This window comes from Pituophis catenifer, unplaced genomic scaffold, assembly GCF_029215685.1.
Source record: "Pituophis catenifer annectens isolate HBS135680 unplaced genomic scaffold, rPitCat1.0.hap2 SCAF_4, whole genome shotgun sequence".
Lineage (NCBI taxonomy): Eukaryota > Metazoa > Chordata > Lepidosauria > Squamata > Colubridae > Pituophis > Pituophis catenifer.
The window spans coordinates 101036045-101051417 of NW_027256884.1; the positions used below are offsets into that span (position 1 = coordinate 101036045).

Sequence of the window (15373 nt, forward strand, 5' to 3'; positions counted from 1 at the left end):
GGTGAAGAATGGAAGGATTTATATTCCTTGCAGTCATCTGGTCATTCTTGAGGTTTCTTGGAGGTTTATCTGTGTCCTCACGGTCACCTGACTGGTGCACTATTCAGAGACCCTGAGGCCACAGATAAACCTCCATGTGGCCTCAATGATTCTCAGAAACAGTGACCAAATGACTGCAAGGAATATAAATCCTTCCATTCTCCACCATTCAGTCAGGACTGAAGAAACGTCTTGGATGAGAAGCAAAAAGTCTTCAAGGAAAAACAAAGAAAGTCCTTTTGAAAAAGCACCTTTGGGACAACCATGACCAGGATGACTAAGAATCTCCATAGACATTTAACTATGCCATCTGAGACATCTAATTGACTTACATCATGAAAGCTACAAATAGAAAAAAAAAAAACTATGGATAAAACTATGATACGACACCAAATAGGGACTGGATATCATATTATGGTAACTGAAGGAAGCCATCCATTATTAATTCAAAACTGTTAGAACTTACTGTTAAACTCAGTTATTTTACTAATGCCCATCAGGCATAGTGCAGTGCAAATTCATAGCAGCTACCTTATTAGTAGTAATAATACTTCTCAGCAAATGATTTTTTCACAGCTCTTGTTGCCCAGGTATTGTACTACAGATTTAAATGAAAGCAAAAGTATGCCGCATTTCATATAAATGAAATAACAATTTAAAATTAGATATACACTTAAGTATGTATAAAAAATAATACCCACTCCTTTATTGTTTTAAGGCAGCAGTCCTGCATAAGGCTGCAATACATTATTTATTCCTCCTCCACTTAAATTAAGCTTGCCAACTTGTGGGAATTTTGTTATAGTACTAATATTTTAGGGACAACTTTATGAAACTAAACTTAATACTCTTAAGTATCTAGATATGAAATAAATGAATACTTAAGTCACAGAGGAAGTGTTCCTTTTTCTTTCTCTGAAGGTTTAATTCTCAAATTTAATCTCCTTTCTCCTGTCATATCCATAAGTTTTATATAGGTGCTATTCCAAGGATCAATAACCAAATGCATAAGGCTATAGCTCAGTGGTACTGTAGCAAATCTTTTGCAGGCTGAGAACCCAAAATCAATTCCTGTGTATCTCTAGCTATAGAAAACTATCATGGTAGCAGTACAATTGCCTGCCCCAAGAAAGCAATATTTGCCTAGGTAGTTAAATAGTCTGATAAATTTAAATTTGGATAATGTTTTTGTTCCCTTAGACAGGAACTCAGAACTTCCTAGGGTAACTTTTAAACTGTGATTGCAAAAGATTTTATTGGATGTGGGATAGAGAAAAAAAACAGTAAAATTATTTCAGCATTAGCCACTTGAAAAAGAATACACATTTATGTTCTGACTATGTCTGTCATTTATATCTACTAATCAGCAATCCTGTTGCATTGAATATGAGCACAACAATCCTTTAGTTTTACTTCTGTTAACGTGTGTGTATGTATGTGTGCATGTGTGCCAGTTGGCAATTTAGTATTATACGACATATTTATTTGTTGTGATGATTACAACAGAGTAAACTAATTTTAAGGGGTAATTTTATTTATTTATAATTTAGCTGATTACATGTTGTTTAGTCTTAAGAAATATTAACATTATTTACTTTAATTATTACCACTTACGGTGCCCAATGTCTAATGAATTAGGGAACTAATGTGGAAGTGAAAATAATCTATTCCATCTTCTAACTTTTGTATAATACAGGAGGATTTAAATTTTTAGATAAAGCAATATTATCCAGAAAAGTTTAAGTATCCAGAAAAATATCTGCTATATCTTAAACATTAGTTTTTGAAGATGTTTATGTAGAAATAAGTTTTGTGTCAAGTGTCCTCTTTTAATAGCCATATATATGTCATCTACCAAATCCCTCTTTAAAATTCAGTCAATGTACATGCATATACTATAATCCAAAATGGGAAACAGAAGCTGAATTCCTTGTCTCTATTTGCTGATTCACTTGAATGTAATCATAAAAAATAAGAAATTTAATATTTAGAGGCCCTGTAAACATACTAACTAGTGATCTTACAAGTCTGGATTTCAAGACTTTAAAATACAGATATATCTACTTCAGAATTTCTGGCAAATTAAAAGCACAGCCTAAACACATTCACATTTCCCATTAAGTAGCAACAAGGAAATAAACACCAGAGTTCCTCAAACCTTTAAGCAACACAAAATCATTGTGGATGCTAAGATAACTGGAAAATGATATTTCTGAGGGATCATGTTATTCTGAGAACAATGACTGGATCATTCTAGAGCTTAACTATTGTTCAGGAACACAGACCATCATTGCTGGGGCCTAAACTGCAAAGAGAGGCATGAGATAGCACTGAAATAGGTAAGAAAGGCACAGGAGAGAGCAGTATTAAACCACAAAGCTGCAAAATACACTCAGAACTGAAATCTCTGGCTTTGCTTCCAATTGCTTTCTCTTCTGTTTAATGAAATAAATTACTTTCATTAGCTCTACAGCTGAATCAGTTTGCACAACTTGTCAAATCTGTCCTCCAAAAATGTGGAATTAAACTCCAAAATGTCACAGATTTTATAGGTTAAGACACCCATCTTGCCTCTTAAAATACCCACAAAATATGAATAAAATGGTTAAACTCAGGATATGGGCTGGATGGTTACAGGGACAGAAACGGGATGATGGAAGTTGCATGTAGCACTTTGGCATCTATTTAAGTAGTAAAATGGTCTTAGGAAGGAGAGAAACCCTGAATCTAATAATACTTAGAGCATGGTAAGACCTGGAGTTTATGTGATGTGAATGAAATGTGTATCTCCTTGTTTCATATGGTCATATTTTTGATTATCTTTGGATAAACTTGCCCATTATTAATTTTACAGTGGCGACCTTAAATGTCATTTTCTAGTTATGAGTTGCATCCACTATATTTAAATTAAGTATATGTAGACATAATTTATTAATTCCAGCTTTTCTACCAAACATGGACCTTAATTTGAATTCTAAAATTCAAATATATTTTCCGAGTATTGGTTGAATTAATTTAGTATTCTGACTTTTACAAATCAAATGTCACTCTTGCTAACATTTTGCTGACCTCATTAATTCACTCTGTGAACCACAGAATCTATAATTCAGTAAGAGTTAGATCTGCTAGATCTGCTTTTCTATTAAAGTTTCTTGTTGTTTACGATGAGCTAAAATGTTTTGCACATTAAAATATGGGCCAAATAGCACTTCTGACTTCAAGGCATGTTACTTGCCCTGATAAGAGGATATGTATATATTCAGGTGAAATTTACTTAAAAATTTAAGAATTCACTTTTCCATATAACCAGAAATGGGAAAAAGAAATTTCAATATACAGAAAGAGTCTTGCACTGCTGTATATCATTTTTATATAATTTAACAATCTGCAAATAGGAAATTATGGGAGTATGTAGGTAATCACAAAATGCCAGCAAATGTGTTTCTCTTCTTTAAAAAGCAGTGAGATTTTAATCCTTCTATTCTTTATAAATAAAAAACTTTCAGTGCAAACATTTTAAACAATATAAAAATGAAGATTATTTTCAGGTTTCTTATTGAGCATTTTAATTGAAAATGAAATAAATTGAAATTCAATTAAGTTCAGTGCAAATATACCTGAAACATTAAACATAAATAAATATATTAATATTATTGTAGAAATCATTGGGGTCACAAAATTATACGCTTTTTGGACTGCAGTGACCTTTGGCTATAAGAAAGAATGTTTTTAAAGTAAAGGAAAAAATATTAGAAAACCATCTGGATAATGTACTTCCAATTATGTTCTAATTATTTGCATGAGCTATAAATATAGAGCTAGTATTTAGTCATAGTGGATCCATAGTTGGATCCATACTGGGCTGTGATGTGACCATGGTAAGGAAACAAGTAAGGAAATAGTTATATAAAATGAAAATTTAGATATATGAATACTTGTCCTATAGCCACACATTTTTAACTATTGTTGTATTTGTTTTGAAATATGGTATTTATGGAGGCAAGAATAAAAAGTACAAAAAATGAACAGAAAGAATAAAAATAATAAGTGGCCTGACAGAACATTAACTGAGTAAAAATTAATTGTTAGCAAGAATCTGATTAATTGGCTTCAATATGGATGGAAGGGAGTGGGATGAAGAAATTTAGGATTTTTCTGCACATGACAATAGCTTTTCATTCACTGAAGAACCCTTCAAACCTTTGGATTTTATTTCACAAAACTGGAATTGTATCCATGCATAAATGCTACCTATCAAGACTAAATAAAAAGCTGTAGCATTAGAAAAGAGGCCTTAATAGAAACCAGAAAAAGAATTTTAAAAAGCAGTAATATAGTTAATGTAAAAAAATCACCTTTTAAAGCCATTGTATAATGAAAACTGCAGTATTTTTTTCATAAAGTTATAGATCACCAAAAGTGTGATTGTGACAGAGTAATTGGTTTCCTTATATCTTAAAACTACAGATTCAAATCTTGGTTTAGATAATTTGTCACTTGATTTATTTTTTACAAATCTTACTTATTTATCCTCAAATACAAATGTTTACAGGAGGACTGATGCAAGTGTCCAATTTTTTAATATTCTCTTAAATAAACACGTGGCAGGTATAGCACCCAAAGGTTTGTATGAGTGACAAGGATTTTCTGCATAGAATACATTATTTTGAGGGCTATATATTATTTTGGGTCAATGAATGAAGATAATCTATACTTTTTTTCATCAAACAAATCTATTTTGCTTTGAGGCAATATTCATTTTCAATGAATAACATGCAGCAAGTTCTACATTAAACCTATTTAAAAACAGGTGTTTTTTTTTTCAAGAAGTGTTTAATTTGAAAATTTTGTTTTTAATTTTGATTCTGCACTAACATCTTCTACACTTCTTTTTTGTTGTCAGTGCTTATCTTAGGTCACAGAATTGTCCAATTTTTGACAACTGACTCAAACTATTGTTTCTGTTATTGGTAATCAATTTGTTCCTAAAATTCACCTGGAAAATGAACCATATAAAACCATGTTATTGCTTAAACAAATCAAAATTCTTGACTGATTTTCAGTAGTTATAAAAATGACATTCTTTCATCGTGTTGTAAATCCAGGTTCTGTCTTTTTTTACATTTTTGTATATTATTTCTGATGAAATTATTACTTTTTTATTTTACTCACTCAGACTCCTGGATGAAGCTGTTGGATGAAGCTGTTATGCTAATCGTATTAATTTAAAATGACAATTCCATATGTGCACCCTTTTAATTAATCAGTAGTTATGTGGAACTAAATCTATATAACTTTCTTCTGGTTAACTTGTTTATGATCAAGAAATTATCATTCTGGACTCATGATTAGGATGATACCTAAATAATGTATGAGAATTTTCTCCCTTCTTTAATTTGTGCTCATATTTTTAACTTGTTTAAACAATGATAGTTTTAAAAATTATGCAGATTGTAGCAATTGTTAGTCTAAAAATGTGTCCATATTGCCATTTATAAATGACTGAGCAATTGTAATTACCTAAATTACAAATATTTAAGATCCCAATCCTATAGATGCTTTGTTGAAAATAAATCCCAGAATTCAGTGGGACTTATTTCAGAATAGACATGAATAAGGTTGTGCTATATAACAGAAGTTGTGACCTACTCTGACAGAATTTAAATATCTAATAAATGATGTTCATCAAGGAGTGTCTTACAAAACATGATTAAATCTAGCATCCTGTCCCTGAACACTTTATATAAAGTTATAGAACACTTTATTTAAAGTTTTCCATTGATTTCTACACAGAAATGCAATCTCATAAGATTTAGTTGAAACAAAGATATATTTAAAATTTACCTAAATGTTTTATTCTTGACTCTCCATTTGCATATTATTTTCAGATAATTTTCATTTGAAATAGGAATTATGTACCATGATTCACAGGAAAGAAACTTAATATAATAGTTGGACATTAATCCAATGTAACTAGGTACATAAAAAGTACTGTTTAAGGTAATTCTCAAAAATCCGCTAAGAACGGAAGTGATCAATAAAAACATGCAATTCTGAATGTCTTGCCCTATTTTGTGAAGTAGAAATTGCAAAGCATGGCCCTTATCTTTAATGTTTTTGCAGATGAAAAGGAGGAAGATTATCTGTACTTTTATAAGGAAAAAGAAGGTTTAGAATTTAAGTAGGAGATTTGATCTATATTTCAGGGAGGATAAAATATCTTACAAACCAATCTCTGGAAGCAATTCTTTAAATAAATGCCCTTTTTCTAGGTACTTCCAGAAACTATAGACAAAATGATATTTTATCATTCCAATGATATAAATAGTGTTAAAACACTTCCTTCTCAAACTAATTCATTTAAACTTTAGATGGAACTCAACAGTCTTAGAAAATAATCTGACTTCCGAACAGCTATTCATCTGACACTACAATATGGACAGAATATGGTGGAAGATATCACATATATTATCACTCAATTTCAAGGTGCTATTCTCAAAGTAATAAAAGCATAAAGGAAACAACAGAAAATATGGTGACACATATTTTTCTTATCAGAAAGAAATATCAGGACCATCTCATCTTTACCCTCTTGCTATATGAAAGTAGGACATCTAACCTTAACAGTCTGTATTAACAATAAGGTATGAATGTGTGTGTATACACACATTCAGTTATATAACTGAGCAGATATTAGTGGCAGTGTACGCAAAAAAAGAAGAAAATTATGTTTAAAAAGTTACAATTTTCCTTCCTTCTGTTTTTGTACAGAAATACTGAAGTAAATATATATATATATATTTAAAAAATCAGCATTCTACCTGGTAAACACTTCTGTCCCCCTAAAAAAAACTGAATTAAAAAAAAAATCTTGAGAACTCTTTTTATTCCCCCCCCCCCCAACTTGTCTATTACTTTACCTGTCTCATCATGGATAGGCTTGACACAGCCTTTTTTATTTTATCCCTAATTTTTTTAGGAAGTAATCCTTTCCTTATACCTAGACTAGTAGGTGAAAAAACCTCTCAATTTTTTCTTTTTGCTACTTATCTTTGACATTTGCAAAGTCCCACTATTTGGCTGAGGCTCTGTGTCATCCCTCCTCAGTCTTGCACTTCCAGAGTTTTTGTATTTGCAGCTCCCATCTAGAAATCTGGGAGTTGCAGTGCTTAGCAGACCTGGAGGGTGCCAGATTGGCCAAGTTTGCCCTATGCTCAGCAAAGACAACATGTAATTGCAGAAAAGCTACTTTTGTTCACCTCATTCTTACTTATTGTTCCTAAGTCCGATGAAAGATGGTATTGGTGTTAGTGGGGGAGAAAGAAGTTGGGATTATAAATCTGAACTGGTGGAATGGAACCGAATCCACAAGAGGAATCTATTATTCTCCTTCCCCATCCTGCAGGGACTCCACACCATCCAACCCAAACTCCCTTGCCATTTTCCACAGCCCTTTTATGATAGCAAGACTAATGGTGGAAACCAATAGGGCCCATTGTGTGTGTTGCTGATCGATTTTTATGTTTCTATTCCACAGTTTTAACTGGATATTGTGAAGTCCAAAACGGTCAGAATTGTGAATCTGTCCATTGAAACACTGCAAGTGGTGTACTTACGACAGTAGGCCTTGTAGATTTCATAACATATTTCTCGTTGTTGTTGTTTTTGTAGTGCTCTTCACAAGTGACAATTTTTTTAAGGTTTTTTTTTTTTTTTTGTAGTAAAGAAGGGTTGTATTTAGAGGCCAGTAGCTAGAGATCCAACCAGTAGATCTCCTGAAACACTATCTGGCCTTAAGGCCACCATCAAAGGAAGGCTGAGATAATTACTATTCATCCAGCTTCCAGAAATGTAATGTACCAGCAGGCAAAAAACAGTTCATCATGTAGTACAAAAATGAAAATAAACAAACTAAAAATGAAAAAATGAAAAAAAAATCTAGTGCCATAGCTTTTCGTTGTTTCTGTTTGGGCTTTGTTGTTGTTCATAACAGAATAGATATTATTTACCCATCTGAAACATGCAGCCTCATGTGGTCGTTGAAGTGCTCAATTTGGTCAAACTTAGCTGGGCAGACAGAGCAAACATAGGTCGTTCCCTCAGTGCAGGCCATCACTCCAGCTGGAAGTGCCCTTGCCCCAGTGCTTGTTGTGTTAGATGTTCCATTTGTGGCACTATGTAGAGCCACGTGTCTTTCAAGCAGGGTCTTGTGTGAAAACTTTTTCTTGCAAATGTAGCATTCATAAGATTTCTCCCCACGGTGGAGCCGCATATGCACATTTAGGGAACTCTTCTGCGTAAAACGCTTATTACAGATACTGCATTGGTAGGCTCTGACACCAGTGTGAGTCACCATGTGTTTGATTAGGTAATCTTTTAGGGAGAAGGATCGCCAACAAATGCTGCATTGGTGGGGCTTCTCACCTGCACAATGACCACAAATGGAAACACAAGGAGAAAGAAAAATAACATTTAATTAGGAAAAAATGCCAATGAATTCTCCTATAACGTATTTTCTAGTTATCCAGTATATGGTTATTTATTTATTAATCAAATTCATATGGCTGCCCACCTCTGTTCATAAAGTGAATCTGGATAGCATAGAACAATCCAATAAAACAATAGAAATATAAAACAGTCATTATCTAAAGTTATTGTGTAATAATTATTTTAGAAAGCATTAAAACTATGGAAGAACCCAGAATCAATAATACTCATTAAGATGGATAAAGAAGGGAAGGAAGTGAGTTGTGTAAATGCAGATAAGGCCACAGATACGCAATCTATACTTGTGGTCTCTGTGCTTATGATGAATAGCAAGCCTACCTGATGGTTGTGGGGAAATACTCTAGTCAAAAACTGACAGCACCACTGCTCTGCCCAACTGGGCATCAACTCTTGCCTGGACACCAAGTAGGTAAAGTTTAATAAAGCCCAAGAGCATGGACCAATAGTAGGCTGTTGAGATAAGGTAGTGATATTCAATTATACAGCATTGTCCCCTCCTCTGTGACTGATCCTACATGACATGGAGCTGCCCAGAGTTGATTGCAGTTGGGTGATGTCAAGTAAGTAAATAAATAAGTTCCAATAAGTTTACTGATTCATGTGCATCAATATGAATTGGACTATTTATCGAAGAAGAAATATGCTTAACTGAGGGAAAAATGTTTTCCATCCATAAGAATGGTTTTTGTATGCTTTTGCATCCTCAGATGAACAACAGACTAAGGATGTCTCACGTTCAGATTTGGAAGAATACTTTCCTTCAGGGCTTTATTTACTGATCTTCATTTTGGAAGAAGTCTTCTTCCAATGCTGAATCCATACCTATATTACAATTTTATATTGCCATTAGAAAGTCATGGAATTGCTATTGTAGCCATGCTATGCTATGCAATTTTCAGACCTCTGCGCTTGAACTGAATTAAAAATCTCAGTCATTTCTATTATCACCACCCCCGCTCCCCATCTCTATTTCTTCTTTCTTCATAAATTCAGGGTAATGACTCCATCCAACATGACTCCTTCCTAGGTTCTTTTGCTCAAGATAGATAAACGAATAATTTTCTACTGTTGGAGAATATGCATTCTTTAGAAACTTTAGATTAGGTTACTTTAATCCTATTGAAAGAGCATGCTGAATGGCAATGAAATCTGAAAGTTGTTGTGTAGTCTGTGGAAGGCTGGAAAAGAGAACAACTGAGGGCTAGAGCATTGTTGATTAGAGCTGAAGATACAGCTCTATCAGAGCCCACTCACAGAAGCTCTCACCAGTACAAATGCCTATGGTTTACTGTCTCCCTTGCAGACCAAGTCTGTTTATCTTGATTACAATTGTAAGCAAACACGAGAATAATGAAGAGAGACTATTAGTCTGCAGCTACATAGCAAGAAAATACACAGAAAGTTCCTATGATGCAATTGCTAGAGTAGTTGGAAATATAGTAAAGGGAAGGCAAATAATTGCTTTTGAACGCATGTGGTACAGTCACCTCTGCTTTTCATGCCAGTCACCTCTGCTATATTGGGTTCCCAATAAAGCTTCAGCACAGAGTTCCTTATGTGGGATACAAATAGTCCATGATGAAGAATATAGCAACACAGGATACTGGCAGTAGTTGTTGAAAGGTTTAATATTCCTTTTTTCAGAATAAATGTCACTTTCATCAGTGTGAATGACACAGATCAGACTGACAGAAAAAAGGCAATAATATGGTTTTCTACATATTTATTTTGCCTTGACACAAGTTCTTTAACCCTGTATATTGGTAAGTTTTCACAATGAAGTATCAGAGTTAAACAGCTGTCAGCTTGTGTCACATAATAAACACTTGACATTCATTGAATTGCTACTATTTCAAAATGAGAATAATGCCTGATAATGGTTGGAAGCCAGTCAGTCAATTCCTGTCATAACCAATGGATCAAAACTCAGTTGACCTGAAAAAATGGAAACTTCAATTGCAGAAAAACATTAAGAAGGAAAAAGAAAATTAAAGAATATATGTCTAATGTGAGAGCCAGTTTGGTGTAATGGTTAAGGCATCGGGCTAGAAACCAGGAGACTGTGAGTTCTAGTTCTGACTTAGGCACAAATTCAACTGAGTGACCTTGGGCACTCACTTTCTCTCAGTCCTAGGAGGGAGACAATGGAAAAATACTTCTAACAAACTTTGCCAAGAAAACTGCAGGGACTTGTCCAGGCAGCCTCTGAGAACTGGAAACAATTGAAAAGAAGAAAAAATAATCTAAATTAATATAATGTGTTTCTAGCTGATTAATAGTTTTTGAAATTTTAGTTTAGTTTTTAGAGGCAAATTTATTATAATTTATGCTAGAAGAAGAAAAGAAATTGCAGAGAAGCTGAACAGATTCTTTTCATCTTCACATGAGAAAAGTTGAGACAGATTTCTGAGCTGGAGCGCTTGTGTCAGGAAGGGACACAGATAAACTGAGCCATATAATAGTGTCAAGGGAAGAAGCATTGAGCTTTTATTGATAAATTTTACATAAAACTGTGGATCTTCTGAATAAAATATGCAATCTGTCTTTACATTCAGCCTCTGTAATTTGATGACCTGAATACAGGTTGTCCTTGATTTACAACCCCAATGGAGCCCAGAATTTCCATTGCTAAGTAAGACAGTTGTTAAGTGAATTGTGCCTCATTTTACCACCTTTTTTTTGCCACAGCTGCTAAATGAATCACTCACTGCAGTTAAGTGAATCATGTGATTGTTAAGTGAATCTGGCTTCTCCCATTGATTTTGTCACATGACCCAGGAACAGTGTAACTGTCATAATAACACGCTAGTTGTCAAGTGCCCAAATTTTCATTAAATGACGATGGGGATGCTGCAATGGTTGTGAAAACTAGTTGTCTCTTTTTTCAGTGCTGTTGTAACTTCGAAGGGTCACTAAATGAATGGCTGTAAATCAAGGACTTTAAGAAGGCTCACAAGGAAATCCAGAAAATTAGGACCTGTCAGTTTAACATGTTACAGATAAGATAAAATATCAACTATTTGGAGACACAGTCCTTGCTCATGGATACCCAATAGGATTTCACTAAGGGAAAGTCCCGTTTAACTAATCTATTAAGAGTTTTTCTCACAGGGTGAATAAACATGCGGGTAAGGATAAGTCAGTAGACTTAATTTACTTAGATTTTCAAAAAGTCCCAGATCAAAGACTTAATAGTAAGTTTTAAAGCCATGAAATGAAATGGCAAGTCTTCTTGTGGATAAGCAACTGGTTAAAGAATAGGAAACTAAGAATAGGACTAAGTGTTAATTTCTTACAATAATGGAAGGATATAACCAGTAGAGTGCCCCAGGTTTCTGTTCTAGGACCAGTGCTTTTTACAAATGATCTGGAATCAGATATAACCAGTTGAATAGCCAAATTTGTTGATGACACTAAATTGTTCAGAGTAGTAAAAACTATAAAGCACTACGAAGAGCTTTAGCATAATCTCTGCCCATTAGGGAATTGTGTATCAAAATGACAAATATTCAAGATGAGCCAATAAAAATGATGCACATTGGCGCCAAAAATCCTAAATATTCATACAAACTAATGGGACCTAAGAGAACAGTGACTGATGAGGAAATAAATCTTTGGATAATGGTAAACAGTTCAATGAGGGTGTCGATACAGAGCATCCACTGTAAAAAAAGAAAAAAGACCAGCAGCATGTTAGGGATAATAAGAAAAAGTATCTTCATACAGAAGATACAATAATTGGTATCTTCTGTAAATTTGTCCAATTGAGAATAATGAGAAAGTATAAGCAAATGACAAAGTATAGTACTACATAGGAAATTTTTATGTGAACAGATTCTATGTTTTAATTTTTTTGGCCTTTCAGCACTGTAAGGAGATGGTTTGTGATGCCATGTATGTACCAGAAAAAATACTGAAGGTGCTAATTTTGCCCACTAATTACTCTAACTTACAGCCCCTTTGTAACAGCTTGGCCTCATTTTTGAGGACTGCATTCAAAATGAGGACACATTCAAAAACTAGACAGCTGGTGAAAGAATGCAATCACAAGTTCAAAGTGGAATGAAAAATTAGATGGATATGTACAGATGAGAGAATATCACTTCAAGAGTTAATAAAAATAACTGCTCTGTGACATGAAACTATGGTGTGGAACAGACTTCTGCAACCTTTCCAGTTTTGTGGACCGGGTGTGAGGGGGAGAGAGGGAAAGTTCCATACAAGTGACGGGCGAGTGTGCACATGAAGGTCCATTTGGGTGGGCAGAGGACACGCATGCTCGCCTGCCACTTCTGCAGCCCAGTTCCGAATGGCTCAAGGCCCATGGTCTCTGAGAGTTAGGGACCCTGGGTGTGAAAAGTTAAATGTAATTTTAAGTAACTTTGGGAATTACTTTCAAAATGCAGAACAATTCACTTCTCTACAGTCCCCATAATCACATCCACGACTCTATTACAATATTTGATGCAATTCTGGTTTGCAACATTTCTAAAAATAGCAAAAAAAAAAAAAAAGAAAAGAAAAAAAAAAGAGGCAACCCTACTCAGATAACAAAAGGTAATGGGAAAATGTAGTCTTGTAAATGTATTAAGGGAGTATATATAGAAAGCCCAAAAGAATTTCAAAGCAAAGAAGATCAGCTATCACAGGATGGAATAAAAGTAAACCATTTAAAACTATCATATTATAGCAAACATTATGAAAGAACCCTCAATACTTTCAAAAGAACACTACATTCCTCCAGTGGACAAGAACACTTAAACAGAGAGTCCATTTTTTTAAACATTGCTTTTTGCATCATATGAACATCTTAAAACAGCAGTAGAGGAATACCTCTCTAGATCAACAATATGTTATATCATATAATAATATAATATAATATAATATAATTATATAATATGATGTTAAATGCTTTTTCTCTCTGGGTTCGTAGCTTTGCTCATATATCAAGTGGCCATATACTTACCTGTATGTACAAACATGTGCTTGACATAATTCTGTTTGGCTGTGAAAGTCTTGTTGCAGAGGGTACACTCATAAGGCTTTTTTTCACCCTGCCCACCTGCTGTGCTGTGGCCTGCAGAAGGAGCCAGGGGTTGTGGGGCTGGCAGTTGGGCAGTAAAAGTTGAAATTCCAGGTTGGGACACTGTCACAAATTGTGCCTGTTGGCCTAGGGGCTGGGGAAGGCTGAAAAGGAAAGGTTTAGGACCACTGCCAGCGGACTGTGTAGTAAAGAGAGCAGGCAAATAGGTATTGCCAGCTGTGCCGATGACCTGTGTGTTGCTGGTCAGGGTCAATGGCATCCTCAGGTTGCTGGTGAGGGTTTCTGTCTGGCGTAAGTAGAGCTGTGTACTTGGCAATGATTGGGAAACAGTTGTAGTGATAGGCTGTAAAGTCCCCTTTTCAGTACTGTTACAAACAGTTATTAGTGCGCTGTCCCTTTCAACGTCATTTCCTCTTTCTGGTGAAGAAGAGTTAGTATCTGTGTGCTGCTGCTGAATGCTTTCAGCACAAACATCATTTTGTTCTGGTTGTGTAGGCTCTTGTTGACCTTCTCGATTTAGGCCAGTCATAAATTGCTGCTCCACAGAGTCAGGTTCAGTGCCAATGGAGGAACTGACTCCAGAATCAAAACTTTCTCCCTTGGGCTCACTTTCAGCACCTTCTGCTTGATCAGTATCCTCAGTGCATTCTTCAGACTCATTACGCTCTAGGATTTGTACTCTCTGTTGTCCATAGTAGTCATAATCATCCTCCATCTCTTGCTTGATATGAATATTGCCCACTAAAGTTTGGATCCGAACTGGACGTGGTTGCTTCCTGCAGTGTGTGGTTTCTGGAGTGGTGGAAAGATACCGCTCCACCTGCTGTGAGCGTTCATGGATCCTTGTAATCCAGCTTGGATCTTCCATATGATGGTCTCTAGAAAGGCCTAGTGCTGTTTCATGGTGGCTGACCACTGCTCCACTGTAGAATGAACGCTCACCACTGCCATTCTGCATAGAACATGCATACAAAGCTGAATAGATCCTGTCCACGCTGTGCTGTGAGTGACTTTGCAGATAACCAGACTCTGTGTCACTGCTCTGTCCTGAAGTGGCTGATTCAGGAGTTCCTCGGGGTGTCTCTTGTGCAGAATCCTGAATCAAAGGGTAGATGTCACCCACATTCTGTGAGACAATCCGTGTGCATTCATCAATCACAGTTTTAATCTGCAGGATGCTGGCTGCTGTGAGAATTTGCAGGGCCTCTGATTGTGAGACCCGCAATACTCCACTGTACATGAAGTCAATGAGCTTTTGTACTGACTGGACTGACACCACAGAAGGAATTTCAATGTCACTGTAGCCCAGTAACAGCTTATCTTGGAAGAAGGGGCTGCCAGCCGCCAACACACAACGGTGGGCACGCAGCATGCTCCCGTGAATGCGGACTGTCACATCACAGAAGTGGCCACGGTTGCGTTGCTCGTTGAGGGTCTCGAGCACAGAATTGCTGAAGTTGTGGAGGTTGATGCTGTGAATGCGCTCTGTCATCCCCTTGCAACTGTTGTTACCTGCCATAGAAAAAAGCATAAAGATAGATTGGTGTTTGAAATATGTATATGGATTTCCCACCCTTCTCAACAAATGTAAATTTTGTGATGCTTTAAATCAGGATTTTGTGTCTTAGTTACTGAAAAACACATAATTATTAAGCTTGGGGTCCTTTACCTCTCAAAGTGTGTCAAGAAGCATTTCATCCCAAATTTGTTCAAAAAAATATATACAAGAATTTTTGTTATCCTTTCTTTCTTCTTAAATACAAGCATACAGAATGAAAAATG

The 15373-nt window shown here is 35.3% G+C and overlaps 1 protein-coding gene across 1 annotated transcript; it reads right to left on the reverse strand.

Annotated features, from left to right (window-relative positions):
- Nucleotides 1-8044: 8044 nt before the first annotated feature.
- ZBTB20 (zinc finger and BTB domain containing 20) lies at nt 8045-15098 on the reverse strand. The gene is made up of 2 exons (XM_070943828.1): nt 13514-15098; nt 8045-8463 (listed from the first exon to the last, which is right to left on the reverse strand). The coding sequence occupies exons 1-2, from the start codon at nt 15081-15083 to the stop codon at nt 8045-8047; spliced, it is 1989 nt and encodes a 662-aa protein (XP_070799929.1). The 5' UTR covers nt 15084-15098.
- Between the last annotated feature and the right edge of the window lie 275 nt (nt 15099-15373).